General features: G+C 36.4%; 1 protein-coding gene across 2 annotated transcripts in view; it reads right to left on the bottom strand.

Moving 5' to 3' along the window:
* The window catches only part of LNPK (lunapark, ER junction formation factor), an 80269-nt gene that overhangs the window by 45373 nt on the left and 14917 nt on the right, over positions 1-19979 (bottom strand). For both annotated transcript variants that reach the window (XM_079781757.1, XM_079781758.1), the window contains exons 5-6: positions 15350-15408; positions 4640-4680 (exon numbers count right to left, since the gene is read on the bottom strand). In XM_079781757.1, the coding sequence (XP_079637883.1) occupies positions 4640-4680; positions 15350-15408 (100 nt within the window). The remainder of the gene's footprint in view (positions 1-4639; positions 4681-15349; positions 15409-19979) is intronic.

The following is a 19979-nucleotide window of genomic DNA, read 5'->3' as shown; positions in this document are numbered from 1 at the left end:
ATAAATGGTGCTGGGAAAATTGGTCAGATACATGCAAAAAAAATGAAACTATATCACCAACTTACACCATACACAAAAACAAACTCAAAACGATTAAAGGACTTAAATGTAAGACGGGAAACCATAAAAATGCTACAAGACTCCATAGGCAGCAAAATAGCAGACATATGTCATAGCAATATCTTTACAGACACAGCTCCTAGGGCAATGGAGACTAAGGAGAAAATAAACAAATAAACTTTGAAGTCAGAAAAGATTTGGGTCCAAAGCACATCTCCATTCTTAATCATCTAGAAAGACTTTAAGCAAGTGTGTTTCCTAAAAGAAAACACTAACACAAAATAAATGTCAAAAACATTTTAATTTTGAGCCTGGCTAGTGTCGCTCAGTGGTTGAGCATCAACTCATTGAACCAAGAGGTCACTATTCCATTCCTGGTCAGGGTACATGCCTGGGCTGCAGGCTCAATCCCCAGTAGGGGGCGTGCAGAAGGCAGCCAATCGATGATACTCTCATCATTGATGTTTCTATCTCTCTCTCCCTCTCCCGTCCTCTCTCTGAAATCAATTTAAAAAATTAAAAAATGGAGGATTAAACTTTAAAATTTATTTTTAATTTTGAAAGATGATTCTACACATATTTGATATTTAAGTTATCATTATTGAAATGAAATTTTAAAATATACAAATTATTAATTGCCCTAGCAAATATTCTTGATTTCTGTTTCATGACAAATATCCCAAATGTAGAAAAATTTCTTTCATTTTGCATTGGCTTAGGTCAAATTATTAAGAATGTGCTCAAAGGCATCTTCAATTCAGAACATTAGGGTACATGTTGCAACATTTAAACTCATCTTTTTACAACAATGAAAATATTGTCTGTTTACCCTGACTTGGGTTTTGCTATTGAAATCAATATTGTATTGACTAATTCAGATTTTACAACATTTTCTGATTTCATGGAGTATTTCACAATAATAGTCACAACTTTTCTCTCTCTGCACTTTTTTGTTATTAAAGTATTAAAGAGATCTGTAGCCTATGGTGAATATTCAAACACTGCAAAATGCCAGCAAACATTATTGATAATATAAAAATGTAATATTTGAAAGATCTAATAGGTTAACAACCTTACACAGAATCACATGCTGAAATTGCCAATTTAAGGACATCCTTTATTTCCAAATTTATTTCATGAAATATCATTTGCAGGATTTTGTATAAAGTGCACTAGATAGAGCTTACTAATATTTATTTGTGAGAACAACTCACCATTAATAATAAGACAGGCCCATAAAACATAGTTATAACATGGACACAAGAGCAAGACTGACTAATTAGATTGTTCCACTTCTCTTGTACATGGTCCTGTTCCCAGAAATGTCCACATTAACTTACAGCTCAGAATGTAAGCATTTCTTGCTCTTGTTTTCAAGTGACATTAGTGGATTCTTTTGAACCAGTAATATTTGTAGTTGAGAATTATAACACTTTTTTCCATGTTTCCAATTTCTCAACTGATTTTTTTCAGGATTTGGTAAATTTCCTGAGAAATGCCAGAAAGAAGTTACCACATAGAAATGCTATCTTGGAAAACACATGGCATTTTCATGAAGCCATTTAAAGAGGTCATTTTGACTCATGTGTTCTATCTTGATTTTGAATTGTTTTGATAGGATGCTCATGGATGCAGAGGGATTATATACTGAACAATGCTTTTAAAAAAATTTTAAAGACCACAAAATATGTGAGTGGCAAAATATACACATCCAGACTTGGCAGTTTTTTAGATAACTGAAGATTAATTCCTAGCTTTATTTTAATAAGCAAATATTTACATTAAGTTCTTAGATTTAAAACACTATTAAGATGTTACTCATCTTCCTTTCTAAGTAATTTAACTTTTTAGTAATTTAACTTTTTAATCAATTGATAATTCATGTTCACTGTTAAAAATTATACTTTTACAAATTACACATTACATTACAAATCTAATCATATTAAAGAGATGCATCCCTAAGAAAACCACCTTTAATAAAATATCAAGTAGTAAATATAGTGTATTAATTTTGTTAATAAAAAAGAAGGTTGAGCTGAGACCGGTTTGGCTCAGTGGATGGAGCGTCGGCCTGCGGACTCAAGGGTCCCGGGTTCGGTTCCGGTCGAGGGCATGTGCCTTGGTTGCGGGCGCATCCCCAGTGGGGGGTGTGCAGGAGGCAGCTGATCGATGTTTCTCTCTCATCGATGTTTCTAGCTCTCTATCCCTCTCTCTTCCTCTCTGTAAAAAATCAATAAAATATATTAAAAAAAAAAAAAAGAAGGTTGAGGAGTTGGATAATTTTAGACTGATAGTCATTTTCCTACAGACATTTCAACAATAAAAGTATTTTTAAAGCTATAGATGTAGAGCGGAAACTTAAACATCAATGAACAAGATCAGTTTTGATTATTTAGCTTTTGCTCTAACTAATGTCCCTTCTTTTTCTTCTCAGAACCAGCACAATCATTAGCTAGCCCTGGCCTACTACTATTTCACCCTTAACAAACCTATTGTTCTAAACAAAGTGTAAAGGTACTCACACAAAGCAGCTTTGTTAAGTGCTCCAGCCATAAAGGCCAGAGACTAGTTCCCAGTAGCAACAGTATTATTACCAGCAACATTCAAGTCAATGTAAACTGTGTTCCCTAATTAATACAGAGTTACAACAGCCAACTTATTTTTCTAATAAAATGAGTTACAACAGCCAACTTGTTTTTCTTTAATCATACTATAAGAAAAATGCCATACTGAACTATTCTGTTAATACTAATGCTTTATAATCCATTTCAATATTCAACTATTGAACCCTGAAATGAATTTTCCAATTGTCAGGCCTAAATGAAGCACCTTTTATGTTGTGAGTCCTTCAATGGCTATTAAAGAATTAGTAAATAGCTTGCCTTGCCCTTTCATACAATTTTCCAAGTTTGCTCCAAGATTCTGTTTTCCAGTGATGTGATGCCATTAATATGGGAATGGTTTCTCATCATTTGAAATTTTTTATTTTCTTCTGTTTTTTTTTCTCTTTTTTTCTTTTGTCTTCCTTGTCTTTTCTACTTTAATCAATACTTCTCCATTTTAGTACATACAGGGCTTGGCTCTGACCACCACAACCCGCTCCTTTTTATCATATCAGAAAACTATATCAATCATATCACAACTTCTAATTACTGAGAACCATCATTATTTCCTCAATTTGGTTTTTTTCTCAATTCAAGTTTATATTCAATATTATTTTGTATTAGTTTCAGGTGTACAGCATAGTGGTTAGACAATCACTTTACAAAGTGTTCCCCTAGTATTTCCAGTACACATCTGGCACAATATATAGTTATTACATTATTGACTATATTTCCTATGCTGCAATTTACATCTCCATGACTAATTTGTTACTACCAATTGGTATTTCTCAATCCCTTCACCTTTTTCACCCAGCCCCCCAACTCCTCACCCCTCAGTCAACTATCAGTCTGTTCTCTGTATCTGTGAGTCCATTTCTGTTTTATTTGTTCATTTACATTGTTCTTTAGATTCCACATAAGTGAAGTATTTCCTCACTTTGAATTCTAGCTGCTCCATAATGTACAAAATGCCAGAAACATAATACAATATAATGAAAATATTTCTGTTTCAATTTAGGACCATGAAAAATGTTAATGCAATTTTGATAAATACCTCATAGAACATTGAAGAAACATTAAACAAAACAGATAAGAAAGCCTTTCGAACTTAGTTTCTTTATTTTTCAGGTACTTAAAACCCTCAAGACCAATGTCTTTTACTACTAATTCACAGAACAATTTTTAACATTAATCTTAACCATATTAATTTTACTTATTTCATACATAATTGTTACATATTACATTTAGACTAAAATATATTCATCATTTGCATCTAATTAACATGATAGTACTATCAATTACCATTTTCATACTTCAAAAATAATTACATGAAAAAAGTACATGTAAATTCAAGTCAAAAGCTAAGTTCAATTAACTTATTAGAGACTACTAATATATAAACCTCAAAATATCTAGGGCCCTTTCTCTCACTCTTAGCCCTCCTTCTAACATATCCGAAGGATGCATTTAACTGGCCCCACAATAGCTACCCAAGTAATCTGAGTTGCTGACAAAAAATGAAAGAAACCAAAAGGGGAAAAATCTCTCTTTCCCCCTTTCTTAAGTCTTTTCATGTTAAATTTGTCTCTTACAATCAATCTTCTTGATTCCCTCTCTTACCCTTATCATGTCAAGAAAACTTAAGAACTGACATATGTAAATGTTTGGTCCTTTTTTGCCCCTAATCAATAATCAATCTGGACACCACTTTTTCATCCCTTTACCTTATTTAGTCCTCCAATATGATTCATTTACTTACTTCTCATCTTCCATATAGATTCTCAGGATCTCAAAAGTCCATTTAGCTACTTTTTCCTGTCAATCATCATTAACTAGCAAAAATATTCATAATTTAGCTTCATCATTAAAATGCTATCTAAAATCATATTTGTTTCTTAGAAGAGTCATTACATATAAACATTACTCAGTTCTTTATTAGTTTTACATAAATTAACTTTAAGTAAAAGTTAACTTACTATTTTTTTCTTCTGGGATTTTAAATCATCCAATGCTTCATCTAGAAAAAGAGATTTAAATCAAAGCTAAGTAAGATATTAAAATACTTAAACAAAAAATCCTGCCAAATGATAAACATTAAGCAACTGCAAGAAAACTTTCTCATTTTAGTATTTCTCACTGATATGTACAGATAAAAATGACCGCAATCTTTACCCATATATATTTCATATTTTGCCTATATTATACACTGAGTGGCCAGATTATTATGATCTCTGAACGCATAATAATCTGGCAACTCAGTGTATATACATATATATATTTGAGGCCCGGTGCATGAATTCGTGCATGGGTGGGGTCCGGCCAGCCTGGCCAGGGGGAGGGGACATGGGCGGTTGGCCAGCCTGTCTGCTGGTCAAACTCCTGGTCAAAGGGACAATTTGCATATTAGTCTTTTATTATATAGGGTATACACTGAGTGGCCAGATTATTATGCGTTCAGAGATAATAATAATCTGGCCACTTAGTGTATATTACAAGCTACTTAAGTATAGAGAAAAATTGCCTTAACACAGACTACAACACTTTTCCAAATTTAAAAATATATTATTCAGTTTTCAGAAACATTATTGTTACTTCTCCTTCCTTTCGTTATCCCACCCAAATTTATAAAATTAATACCAAATCTTTTTATATATTGCTAATAAAAATGTTCTCTTTGTTTATAAGGAAATAAGTGCATAATATATTTTATTAAGTTATTCAACCTTCAAGGTATTGAGCACTAATAAAGAAAATATTTTGAAAATCTATAGTATTATACCTGAGGAGGGACTTGGAAAGGAAGAGAACTCTCTTCACTTTTCAAAATTAAACTTTTCTAAGATTAGTCTGCTTTAGGTTGGCATGGTAAAGAATCAATTCAAATGAATTATGAATGTCGATGTCTGCTTTACAAATGTATTTTAGGTTCCTAGTTTTTCTCTAGAAATACTGTCAACATCTGCTTTACAAATTAATTTTAGGTTTTGAGTTTTTATCTAAAAATATTTAATTAATACAAAGAGGAATACTATTCCAGCTGGGGGAAAAAAAGGAGTTATACCTTGATTTAAATATTTTATCAAAGAGAATTTAAATTGCTCTTAATTTTTAATTAAATTTATAAATAACATTCTCTCTTCATTCAAGTTCTGGGATAGCAAACATCTGAATATCCAATTTAAAGCATATTATTGAAAGGAATTTTAGGGATAAAACAGGCAGGTTTAGGGAGTCTTAGGAATAAAGAGTGTCCATGGGGGAGGAATGTATAGGTGAGGCCTTGGAGCCGCCCGAAGGCATACATTCACAGAGAATAGAAAGGTGCCACGGGATGAGGGGAGAGGAAGACACACATTCACAGAGGATCAAGAAAAATCAAGTGTGGGGAAAAAGGAAACATACTTTCACAGAGGATAGAGAAATGCCAACAAATGCTGGAAACGGTAAACATGTTCACAGGAGATAGAGAGATGTTACAAGATAAGAGAGAGAGAAAAGGGGGGCACCACATGGGTTTTGGACTTTGAAGCTGATATTCTGCAAAAGACTGACCAATTTAAAAGCACAGAGTCATAAAATCGGGAGGGGTCCAATTAGAAGGGAGCATGAAGAGACAAAAAAACTACAGCATTTATAAGCCTTAGGAAAAAAGGAGCTTAGTGGGTTACCCCCTTGGGACCCTCTCCCTACATGGGAGTTTGTATCTGCTTCCAATAAATTTCCACCCTTTTCACCTATCACCTTTTGTCCATGGCTTCATTCTTCAAATCCATCTGGACAAGTACCCGGGAAAGAAATCACCCTTGCATCCTGCTCAGGAAATCAACCCGAATCATTATTTTTATTTTCTTCTTGATATTTGCCTTTTATCATGTCAGCACTGTACATGATAAATTAATCACTTCTGACTGAAGATAAGTGAAAGCTCCTCAATTATACAGTTAAATGAATTTTGAAATATTGGAATATCCTTTATAGTTGTGTGAGCTCAGGGGGGGGAAATTGCTAAAACTGTAGTTTGAGCTCAAATAATATATCTGCTACAAATTTGTGTGTAATGGAGATCTTGCTTCTTGTTTTAGCTTTTCATAGCACTTTTTTAAAAAATTACTTTTTGTCATTATGTTACTTGTTTTCTAAATGTCTTTATGGCAGTATAGGTTTCACATATAGGATTGGGATTGTTTGTCTTGAAATCTTAGCTTAACTCATTAAGAACCATTATCAAGTCTGTAGCAAAAGCTAATTTCCAAAGCCAATGGTTGAAGGTGGTTCCTCTCAGAAAAATTTCCATATGGGCTCTGAGCTCAAAATAGCAAAAAAAACTTTACCACTGCTAAACCATCAAACTGTTGTGTGGTAGAATAGGTCAAGATATTCATCTTCTACTTCTTTTTTTTTTTAATATATTTTATTGATTTTTTACAGAGAGGAAGGGAAAGGGATAGAGAGCTAGAAACATCGATGAGAGAAAAACATCGACCAGCTGCCTCCTGCACACCCCCTACTGGGGATGTGCCCGAAACCAATGTACATGCCCTTGACCCGAATCGAACCTGGGACCTTTCAGTCCGCAGACCGACGCTCTATCCACTGAGCCAAACCGGTTTCGGCCATCTTCTACTTCTGATAAAAGTTCACATATCTGATTATGGTTAAGTCTATAGGAGCAAATGAAGCTCCCCATTGACAATACTAGTTCAATAACATGTAAATTCAAATATAATCTGTAAGTACCTGCTGTTAAATAGTACAATGAATAACCATATAATTCAAACACCTTAGAGTTTCATGAACTTTTTCTGTTTCACACATATTTTTACTACCAAAAGTTGCATCTTAGCAGATTCCACTTCAGGTTGTACTGAGTTCATGTGTGTGTTTTTTCAACTTAACAAATATTCTCTCCAGGAGTTGTTCTACAGACTCTTCATAGAGGCTAATTCTTGAGTCATCTCAAGCTTAGCAATGACTCCTTAAGTAAACTACAATTGAGTAGTATATGTAACATCTGTCAATTCATCAAGAGCTGAGGAAGATCACTTGAAATCATTTGCCTTGTTTTTAAACTGACTATGTTACTTCCAATGTTCTCAATTTATCAAGCAACTGTTCTTGCCAAATATTACTAGCCAAATAAATATATTTTCTCTGAATACATTTCTTCAGCCACAGCAAACACACACAATTTAATTAATTCACCATTGGTAAGTGGCTTTCTTTGCTTACTTTGGTAGACATTCCATTTTCACCTTTTATTTTTACGAAGAAATTTTACTATGATGAGATATTCCATTTTAAATGTTCTAATTTTCTGACAATTGCTTTTCTGTGAGTTGGGAATATCATGATAAGTATTTAGTATAGTTATGTCAATGTATATTTGTATTCTTTTAGCACAACTATAATGTCATTGCATAATAAACACAATGCTTTACATTTTGATAATAAAATCTACACTCCATTGTGCCCTAAAAGTGCAACATTCAAAGTCCAATTTTCTGTTCTTGTTTTTACATGATGAATACTATGCACTGGTAACAAAAAAATAAAATTGTCACAATACAGAAATACAGGTGGCACTTGAAATGCTGTCAAATTATAACTATGTCACTGTGATTTGTCATGCATGCTGCAACAAGTCTGAAGTGTTGAGAGCACCAGTACAGTCTGTCATAACTACTCAATTCTGCCATTATAGAATGAAAGCAGCTATACACAACACAAATGAATGGGCATGGCTGTATTTCAATAAAAACAGAGATTTGAATTCCATACAAATTTAACATGCTAAAAAATATTATTCTTTTGAATTTTTTCAATGATTTAAAAATGTTCAAACCCAACTAAAGGACTTGTATGCATGCATATAAGCATAACCAATGGACACAGACACTAGGGGGTGAGGGCAGGTGCTGGGCGGTGGGAGTGGCCAGGGAGGGGTCAATGGGGAGAAGGGAGACATATGTAATACTTTCAACAATCCTCTCTAATAAAATGGTAATATGCAAATTAACCATCACTCTGCTACATAAGTCACGCCCACCAGCCAAGCCACGCCCATCAGGGCGAGTATGCAAATTAACCCCAATCCAAGATGGCTACAGCCACAGAGAGCAAGGTTTCCCAGGTAACAGAGGAAGCCAAGCTTTCCATAGCCGTTGCAGGCCTAAGCCTCCACTCAAGCTACAAAGTTTCAATTATAGAAGGTAAACAAATTCAAAACAAATGGCGGCAGAATGGAGCTTGAGAGAGCAGCCAGGGTTGCCGGCGGCAACAGGGGAAGCAAAGCTTTCCGCACACCCTGGCAGGGCTCACCCGCTTAAGGCAACAAAGTTTCACTTGTAGAAGGTGAATTAACTGCCAAAGAAATGGCTGCCGGAGCCCCAGGCTTGGCTCCACTCCAGGCTACAAAGTTTCAATTGTAGAAGGAAAATAAATTCCAGATACCAGGGCCTCCCCTTGGGTTGCCAGGGGGTGTGGCCGGCCTGCAAACCACCACAGGCCCCTCGCTCAGGCCGCCCCACACCCCAAGGGAACCCCCACCCTTATCTGTGACACCCTTCAGGGCAAACCAGCTGGCCCCCACCCGTGCACCAGGCCTCTATCCTATCTAATAAAAGAATAATATACAGATTGATCATCACTGCAACACACAATATAGCTGCCCCCATGTGGTCAAAGATCCTGCCCCCATGTGGACACAAGATGGCCACCACAAGATGGCCAGCAGGTGAGGGCAGTTGGGAGGCACCCAGCCTGCAAGGGAGGGCAGTTGAGAGGGACCAGGCTTGCAAGGGAGGGCAGTTGGAGGTGATCAACCCTGCAGGAGAGGGCAGTTAGGGGTGACCAGGCTGGCAGAGGAGGGAAGTTGGGGGCAAACAGGCTGGCAGGGGAGCAGTTAAGCATCAACCAGGCTGGCAGCAGAGTGGTTAGGGGGTGATCAGGCTGGCAGGCAGAAGCGGTTAGGGGCAATCAGGAAGGCAGGCAGGCAAGCAGTTGGAAGCCAGCAGTCCTGGATTGTGAGAGGGATGTCCGACTGCCCGTTTAGGCCCGATCCCACCAGGATCGGGCCTAAACGGACAGTCGGACATCCCTCCAGGAGTCCCAGATTGAAGAGGATACAGGCTGGGCTGAGGGACAACCCCCTGCCGTGCACGAATTTCGTGCACCGGGCTTCTAGTAAAGAATTAAAAAAAAATGTTCAAACCATTCCTAGATCATGAGCTATACAAGGACCTAGCTCACAGGCTGTAGTTGCCAACCCTTAATATAATCTATACTTTCCAACTTGTAAAACAAAGGAAATAAAACTAAGAGAGAAGAAAAAGCAAGAACAAAATAAAACAAATAAAAAAAGGCAAGCACATGACAAATAGCTTCAGATTATATATATATATATATATATATATATATATATATATACACACACACACACACACACACACACACACACACATATAGCCTGACTTTATGCTAAAAAAAAAGTGTAAGACTGCAACACAAGGAGGCATTGACCAGACTGTCGGGCCTCAGAGGGAGGGTAGGGGAGGGTGGGGGTAGGGGGGAGAGATCAACCAAAGGACTTGTATGCATGCATACGAGCCTAACCAATGATTAAGGACAACAGGGGGGTGGGGGCATCCATGGGGAGGGGTGTGGGATGGGAATGGGGGGATGAGGACAAATATGTGACACCTTAATCAATAAAGAAATTTAAAATAAATAAATAAATAAATAAAATAATGCAGAGACAGCCATCCCAATAATAGTAATGCTTATTAAGAGAACTAGATTGAGCTAGCTATCAACATTCCCTTTCGGAAATTGTTAGGAAGCCAGTCACAGTTTATCCAGAAAAAAGAACAATAGTACCTGTGAAGTTGATAACTGCTTTTAGGTGAATATTTTTTAAACCATTAACCCATCAGAATGGGAGCATATTTGTTAATTATTAGAAAATAATATTTGTACATTTTTAAAAACATTTTCACATGAGTTTCCTAATAAAACTCTGTATTTTTGTTTTAAGAATTTTATAAAATAAATTATTAATATTTTAAAAGTAAAAAAAATAAAAAATAAAGACTGCAAGACAATCTTTTATAAAGCCTATATTAAATGTATATGCAATACCTATTCAAATGAATTAGTAAAAATTTTTTAAACAAAAGGATCTCTAAAATAATTTTTTAAAGCATAATCTTTTTATATAATAACCATGTCCTGATGTGCCTCTTTCTCTTTCATTCACACATTTGAATAAAAGAGAAAAAAGCATATATGGCAAACTCAATATCTGGTGAAATAAAAATGTTTAAATAAAAAATTTCACACATTTGATTTCCTTAGAAAAGTGTTTCCAATGACTTACTGTATTTTTCACCATTATGCTAGTTCCATAAAGTCAGAAAGCATATTTGTTTTAAACTTCTTACTATCCTCCCAGAAGCTACTATATTACTAAATACCACTGGAAACAATACAATAAACTTAATTTCCTTAATCTGATTTTAAAAAGTATCAATATTTTTTTAACCATATCAAATAGCCTACTTAATGGTTAATCAGGAACTAGACAAGTTTACCTGCTATCCCACTTCAATATTATACTGGGTCTTAACTCATTAACTAAGGCAAGAAACATTTTAAAAGAGTAAGAATTGAAAAATAAAAGTTAGTGCCATCAGGCCACATGTGTATAACACTTAACATATTTGTATGCTTTTACATGTATTTTTGTTCAGTACTTGGCAATAGTCCTGCCAAAACAAATATTTCTTTCCATTTTATAAATTAAGAAACTTGAGGCTCAGATAATTTAAATTTATTTGGAGGATAAAAAGATGACCAGTATGTCTGGAGGAAAAATGAAAAAAGGAGACTGGAAAGAGATAAAGTTAGAGAAATGGCATACTAGGTGTACCAGTTAATAATGCGGACTTTTTCAATAGATGGAGTTACACATAAGTTGATATATATGTGATTTGATATGTATGCTATTTTTTTGTATTGACAGCAAGCTTCAAAACTTCATGTGTCAAATTTTCTGAAGGTGTTAAGATCATAGATATTTTTACACTTAAAAATTTCGAATTTTGTGCCCAAAAAAGAGCATTTATGGAAAGTTTTAATTCATTACTTTATTTTGAAGAAAAGTGCTGCTGAATACTTCAGGAAGCTTATGGTGAACATGCTGCATCTCAAAATACTTGTGAACGCTGGTTTAAACGCTTTAAAAGTGATGATTTCGATGTGAAAGACAAAGAATGTCCAGGTCAACAGAAAAAGTTTGAAGACCAACAATTACAAGCATTATTAGATGAAGATGTGTGTCAAACTGAAAAACAACTTGCAGAAAGATTAAACATTGCTCAGCAAACAATTTCCAATTGTTTACAAGCAATGGGAAAGATTTTAAAGGAAGGAAAATGGGTGCCACATCAACTGAACAAAAGACCAATGGAAAACCTCAAAGTCATCAGTGAAATGTTGCTTCAACGGCACAAAAGAAAGTCCTTTTTGCATCGAATTGTAAATGGTGATGAAAAGTAGATTTATTTTGAGAATCCCAAACGCACAAAATCATGGGTTGGTCCAGGTCAACCATCAACATCGACTGCAAGGCCAAATCACTTTGGAAAGAAGACAATGCTCTGCGTTGGGTGGGATCAGGAAGGTGTGGTGTATTATGAGCTTCAAAAACCAGGTGAAATCGTTAATACTGATCGATACCGACAACAAAAAATCAATTTGAACCACGCTTTGATCGTGAAATGACCAGAATTTGCCAGAAGACATGGCAAAGTAATTTTGCTTCATGATGATGCACCATCATATACTTCAAAACCAGTTAAAGACACGTTAAAAGATCTTGCCTGGGAAGTATTAACCCACCCGCCATATACACCAGACCTTGCTCCTTCAGATCACCACTTGTTCCCATCGATGGCACACGCACTTTCTGAGCAGTACTTCAAACCGTACGAAGAAGTGGAAAATTGGGTCTCTAAATGGTTTGCCTCAAAACAAGAAAAGTTCTATTGGGATGGTATCCACAAATTACCTGAAAGATGGGGGAAATGTGTAGCTAGCGATGGACATTACTTTGAATAAAGTACTTTTGATGTTTCTCTTGAAATTACCGTGTTTTGATTATAAAATGCGCATTATTAACCGATAGACCAGAAAGTTGAGGTAAGAATTCAAATTTTACTTTGGTTGCCATAAGAAGCCATTAGAAATTTTAAAGAGACACAAGATCTGATTTAAAATAGACTGGTTATATAGCCCTGGCCAGGTGGCTCAGTTAATTGGAGTGTTGTCCCACTTCAATTGCAAGTTCGATTCTCAGGCTGGGCACATACCTAGGTTGCAGGTTCAATCCCCAGTCAGGGAGTGTGTGGGAGGCAACCGATCCATGTTTCTCTCTCACATCAATGTATCTCTGTTTTTTCTTTCTAGATGATTGCATTGAGGCAGAATTAAATGCCAATAGAGAATATCCAACAGAAACAGGTGATGCAAAAGAGAGGATAATTCTGGGAAAGGGTAATTATAAGAGCAAAGTTCTTGAGATGGCCAGAGAGCATCTAGAATCCAGGGCATAAATGGAGGGCTTAGCCACATATATGATCAAAGTCATTCTTCCAGAATTTCATGAAGGATGACAACACACTTAGTAATAGATGGAGCTAACAATATGTTTGGTGGCAGAGGTAGCTCCCACCTGTTTACATCTATTTTCTCCATAAAGTGAGACTATCAGGCGAGAGTGGCCAGGTAGATTTTTGTGTGGTTTTGTTTGTGGCTTCTGAATTTTTATTCGGTTGGTTAGTTTGTTAGTTGGTTGGTTTTATTTTGGCTTGGTTCTGCAGTTTTGGCAGAGAGGTAGATATTAGAAATTTGAGGAAAAATACAATCTCAAACAATGCTCTCAAAAAGGAAAACCGTGAATCTACTAGGGAACTATAAAATAAAACTGTGCAATGTTGAATGTACATTGGTGTTTGCAATAAGTCTGGTCAACATGTTGTATGATTTTCCTCTAACAAATTTAGCTTTTCTGATGCAGGCATAGATTAAGCATATAAATGTTTTTAACTAGGACAGGGTTTTGGCAGTCACTGATTAAGCATATAATTATGTTTAAAGAGGGTATGGTTTTCCCAGACAAGTAGACTGGGAAAGAGAGCAAATGAATCAGGAGAGCCTGCAAGGGATGGTCAGGGCTAGACCACGGAACCTCAACTGTGTTCAAATAATGAGCAAGTAGGGCAGTTTGAAAGTCATATAATATATCTGTATGACCTTTATCTGGATTCTGAGTCAAACAAACGAAATATTTTTAAAGCAAATTATATTTATGAGATAACTAGAAATTTAATACTCTCATATTTAGTAATATTAAGAATTCAAAGAAACAAATAAACAAACAAAACAAAACCAAAAAAAACTCACAGATTCAGACAAGATTGGTGGTTTCCAGGGGGGAAGTAGATGGGGGAGGATCAAATATATGGTGATGATGGAAATTAGACTATTGGTAGCTAGCAAACTATAGTGTATACAGATATCAAATTACAATGTTGTACACTTGAAACTTATGTAATGTTATTACCCTATGTTAACCTCAGGATTTTTAAAAAGTCTTTTTCAGCTGTTATAATGTATTGTGTTAATTATTTTAAAAGTCTGTTATGGATAGATATACTTGGGATATACTTCAGAATAATACAGAAGGTAGATAAGTGGGGGTAAAAATGAAACAAGATTGACCATGAGTTAAAGACTGTTTAGGTTGTATGATAGCTATAAGAGGGTTCATTATATTATTCAGTCTACTTTTATATATGTTTGAAATTTTCTATAATGAAAAGTAAAAACAAAAAAACAAAACACAGAGAAAAAGAAAAGTTAAAACAAGAAAAAATAAGTCACATAAATTTTATTAAAAATTAAATTGGCGCCGAGACCGGTTTGGCTCAGTGGATAGAGCATCAGCCTGCGGACTGAAAGGTCCCAGGTTCGATTCCGGTCAAGGGCATGTACCTTGGTTGCGGGCACATCCCCAGTGGGGGGTGTGCAGGAGGCAGCTGATCGATGTTTCTCCCTCATTGATGTTTCTAACTATCTCTCTCCCTTCCTCTCTATAAAAAATCAATAAAATATATTTTTTAAAAAAATTTAAATTGGCATATCTTTGGTTAATTATAGCTCATAGTTTTAAGACCTGAAAATCCTTAAAATCTGTACACATACAGGACAAATACAGACTATTTTATCATAATTTGCATATTTCAATAAAAACAAAAGCCTAGGGGCTGTGAGGTTACAGAGAATGGTGCAATTAATAAAATAAAGATGTATAACTGTATTTTACTCCATAATAACATAAGATTTCTATAAGATTAATTTAACAAATATAATTTCTCTTGATTTAAATAAATGAATTATTTTGTTTTGTGTAAATGAAAATTCTAAATGAACAAGACAGAAATAACACAAATGAAAAGTGGAACCATCTTGATCATTCATAACCTTTCTTATGCTTCACAGTAAACAACTCTTCAATATTTACCATGTTTGTCATTTCCATATAACATTTCATAACCTGCCATTTAATTACAAACCAATGCACTATGAGTTTTCTAATGTATTTATACAAACTTAGAAATTCAACTTACTATTTCTTTCTGTTCTCTTGGAAAAGAAGAATATAAGCACTGTTCTTATGCTCCAGATGCTATAGAGGTGGCAAAATTCAGAAACAAAAATCATTAGAATAAGTAAATTAGAAGCCATATAAAATTAAAACAAATACACATTTTCCTTAGAGTTAGGTTCATTGTTTCCTTTTCTTTCAGAGACATCAGAAGTCTACCTGTGCTTTCAAAAGAGTTCTCAATCTAAAATCCATGGGCCTTCTGAGGCTTTTCTGAATTGCAAAATTGCCTTTGTGTAAATAAATGCATTTCTCTGGAGAGATCACTGCTTTCATCATTCTCAAAGAGGTCAATGAACCCCACAAAAAATTAGGAACAAAATTTAGAATCCCTTCGTACTAAATAAGTATCAACTCCAAGAATATATTTATCCTATGCATTAAGGGAAAAACATGTTTTTTAAAATCCAGAGCATTATACAAAAGTAAGTAGCTACTCTTTCCCTATTATTAAACATTGGAGGGATCTTCTCAACTAATAGAATAAGCTATGTGGAGGGAAATAAAGTCAAATAAACATTGATGAGTAAATTTAGCTAAATACTTCCTTCCAAAGATTTTATGAGGATAATTGTTTAAACCCTACATTAGGAAGCCAGTAAATAATATTACAAGTATTGAAAAGAAAATCAAAGAATAATCCTAATCACAAACTTGTCAAGGTCATCTTTTAAATTTAATGTAAATATAGAAAAATATCTCTTTCTCCAAAGAACATGGCAGACTAAGTATACAAACATTATTCATCATTTTATAAAAGAAATATTGTATCTGAATATGAATTCAGGTAAGTATGGCACTGAGTTCATTACTCTAAAATATTATTGCTATTCTTGGGAGTCAGCCTGCAAGATAGTCACAAGTGTACTCTATCTCCTGGTATTCACATCTTTGTGTAGTCCTCTCTCATCAGTGTTGATCTGTGTGACCAATAGCACATGGCAGGAGGGATAGTATGTCACAACAAGATTACCTTATAAAAGACTACAGCTTGCATCTTGGACCTCCTTTTCCACTCACTATCTTTCTCTCTCTCTTGGATTACTCGTTCTGAGAGAAGCCAGCTGCTATGACATGAGGACATTCAAGGAACTCTATAGAAATGCCCTTGTGGCAAGGAACAGAGGTCTCTGGCAAACAGCCAGTGAGGAGCTGAAGCCTGCCAACAACTACATGTGTGAGCTTAGAAGTAAATTCTCCAGCCATAGTTAAGCCTTTAGATAATTATAGCCCCAGCCAGCAGCTTAAATGAAATTTGTACACTCTGTATATGAATAAAAGACCCTGAGCCAGAACCACCTAACTAAGCTGCTCCCACATTCCTGCCCCTCAAGAACTATAAAAGATAATAAATATTTGTTGATTTAAGCTAATAAATTCTGGGGCAATTTGTTACACAGCAACAGATAACTAATACTTGTTTTTTATATTGTTATTTACTTTTATGATCTGAAAACACGAAATAACCAGCACCAGATTCCCACATGGTACTTGAACAGCTACCTAAACACTAAAATATCCCTGAATATTATCCTTATCAAGGAAAGGAAGATGAGAGAAGAGGTTAAACATAAGGCTCATAACCTCAAGGATCCCACAACAGTAGAAAAATCCCATTATATTCCTCCACTTCAAACAAATTGAAATAGTGGCAAGCTGAGAGATGAATTAGAAAAAAAGTACAGGGAACAAAAACAAAGAACACAAGAGAAGAAATCACAGAGATAGTGCCTGGAATTCTATAGTAAATCAGTAAATTTTCTTAAATGAGTAGATACTTTTTTAAAAACATATGTAATTTTTGCCCTGGCCGGTGTGGCTCAGTTGACTGAGCATCGTCCAATGTACCAAAAAGTTGCCGGTTCGATTCCCAGTCAGGGCACATGCCCAGGTTGCAAATCTGATACCTGGTCGGGGTGCATGCAACCAATTATCGTTCTTCTCTCACTTAGATGCTTCTCTCTCTCTCTCTCTCTCTCTCTCTCTCTCTCTCTCTCTCTCTCTCTCTTTCTTCTCTCCACCTTCCTCTCTCCCTAAAATCAATAAAAACGTATTTAAAAAAAACAAACATGTAATTTTCAAAGTATATAAACTACAAGAATTAAAATAGACTCCCTTACTTCAAAATAAAACTCATTAATTCACCATCATAGGCAATAAATTCTCCCTTTGGTTTTGATCAGAACTACTGCAGGAGAAAGTGAGCTATCAAATTTCCACGTGTCAAGTCCTCAAGACTTGAAAGTGTAGAACATGTAAGTTATTCTTTATGGCTAAATTAAATTAAATTCATGGCATTTAAAAATAAAATTTAGAAAAAGAATTAAAGTACATCAGGAATCTATGTTTTATTTATCCCAAGAAAGGTTTTTCTCTCCAAATTAAATTTTTGAAAATGTGGCAACATATTTTCTGGAGACATTGAAGATACCATTACTGACTCCTACTTTGAGAACAGTGACAATCAAAATTTCCCCTTCCTCTTCAAGAAATAACCCAAAAAACAAAAACAAAAATTCCTTTTCTGGTAAAACTAAGATATCGCTAAAACCCAACCCTCAAAATATGTGGAAGGGCTCCCAAAAGCAATGGAAATCATGCAGGGACTCAAAAGAATGGAAGCAGAGAAGAAAAATTGCTTATCTCACAAAGAGGTAGCAAGAGAAACTTCTCAAAGTATAATAAAGCCTTGTTTATCACAATAAAAATAAGACATACATGCTATAGGCAGAAACTTCTTAGTTTGGTCCCATCAATGACACAGAGAAGGCGGGGCTTAAAGAGAAATCATTCATTCATTCTGCCAAACTTAAGTGCTCTCTTTCTAACAACCACATAAGCCCTATCCAATTTATTAAAATGATTTTAGGTGAGATTTCAATACTATATAAAACTAAAAATGAAAAATATATAGGTCTCAATATTTAAAACTATATTGACTATTTTGTCTGTTTATTTAACTATCAAAGGTTTTGCAAGACTAACCTTCAAATTCAGACAGAAAAAGAATGATTTATTTTGATATAAGGCAGGCATCAAGCTTTACATTTAACTTTTATCTATTTTTCAGTATAACTCAACACCATTTCCCCCCAATGATTTGAAATGTCATCTCTATGTATATCCTATATAATAAAAGAGACACATGTAAATTGACCGTACCTCCGCTACGCTCACCAGCCAATCAGGAGTGAGTATGCAAATTAGCCTGACAAAGATGTGGGGTTAATTTGCATACACAGGCGCCAGGCGGAGAGCCGGTGGAGAGTGGGACCGAGACAGAGCAGGAAGGGGAAACCAAGAGCGTGGGGAGCACCAGGAATTCTGGGAATAGTTCTGGTGGCAGCCCCAGGACCGGAAGCGGAAGCCCAGAGTGCAGGGAGCACCAGGAATGCTGGGTATCGTACTTCTGGTGGCAGACGGATCTCCTAGACACTAGAGCAAAGTGAGCCTGGAGCAAGTTACTGTTGCAGTGGGGGATGGAGGGAAAGCAAAGGTCAGAGACATAAGTAAAATCAGAGTGTACAGGTAAAATTAAAGGGAAGATATCCTAAAACTTCCAGGAAATCTCCACCAATGAAGCAAAGAAAAAAAAAAGCCTCTATTATTCTGTGAGCAACAAACCAAACTGGGTTGGGGTCTCAGACAATTCGCTCATATGATTGCAAAGACAGACAGAAACTCCTGGATTGGAGAGGGCTCCCCTGAGGGCTCCCAGATTGGAGAGGGTGCAGGTCGGACTGAGGGACCCACCCCCCGTGCATGAATCTTCATGCACCGGGCCCCTAGTATATATATAAAAAGAGATAATATGCAAATTAGGCCGGACACCGTAATGGGTCACAACCGGACAGAAGGAGGTTGTGCGCACAGGTGAGGCCCGGAGTGGAGACGGAGACAGAGACAGGGGGGCCTGCCCGAGCTGGTGCAGCGGCTCAGGCGGCCCCGGAGCGGACACAGGCAGGAGGCCCGGGGAACGCTGCAAGTCAGGCGCAGGTCCCGCCCCCCCGCAGTGCCCGTCTGGCCTGACTCCCGTGGCGGCTGGCGCTGCACAAGTCAGGCGTGGGTCCCAGCCGCCCGCAGTGCCAGAAAAGCAGGGTTTCAGATAAGGGGATGCAGCAGTCCACTGCTATCTTGAGTTGGTGGTTTCCAAGGAAACAGCCAGAAGGGATGATAAACCCTCTGCAAACGGCAAACGGCTCAGCCAGGGCCTATCTAAGCAGGGGCTTCATTTAAATCGAGCCTTTCCCACAGTGAATGACCCCAACCCTCCCTGGATCAGGCAGGTTCCTGTGGAGCGCAATCTGCACACAATACAGGGCCCCAGTTCCGTTCAGGCGATCTCATGCACATTAGCTCAGGGCAGTGGGGAAGGAAGGGACAAGGTATCAATGGCATCACGACCACAACCGGTCACCAGGAGGTGCATGGAGCACCTCTCGGCCTGGTGACCCACGGGGTGCCTCCTCACACGGCAGGAGGCGGGGTGCCTCTTTGCGTGATTTCAATCGCACACTGAGCCTCTAGTCATATATAAAAACCATACATAAAAAATCCTTTGGAGATTTACTTCTGGATTCTGTGTCTCTTTG

Source organism: Cnephaeus nilssonii, assembly GCF_951640355.1.
Source record: "Cnephaeus nilssonii genome assembly, chromosome: 10".
In the NCBI taxonomy this organism is placed as follows: Eukaryota; Metazoa; Chordata; class Mammalia; order Chiroptera; family Vespertilionidae; genus Cnephaeus; species Cnephaeus nilssonii.
This window is presented reverse-complemented; position numbering and strand designations above follow the sequence as displayed.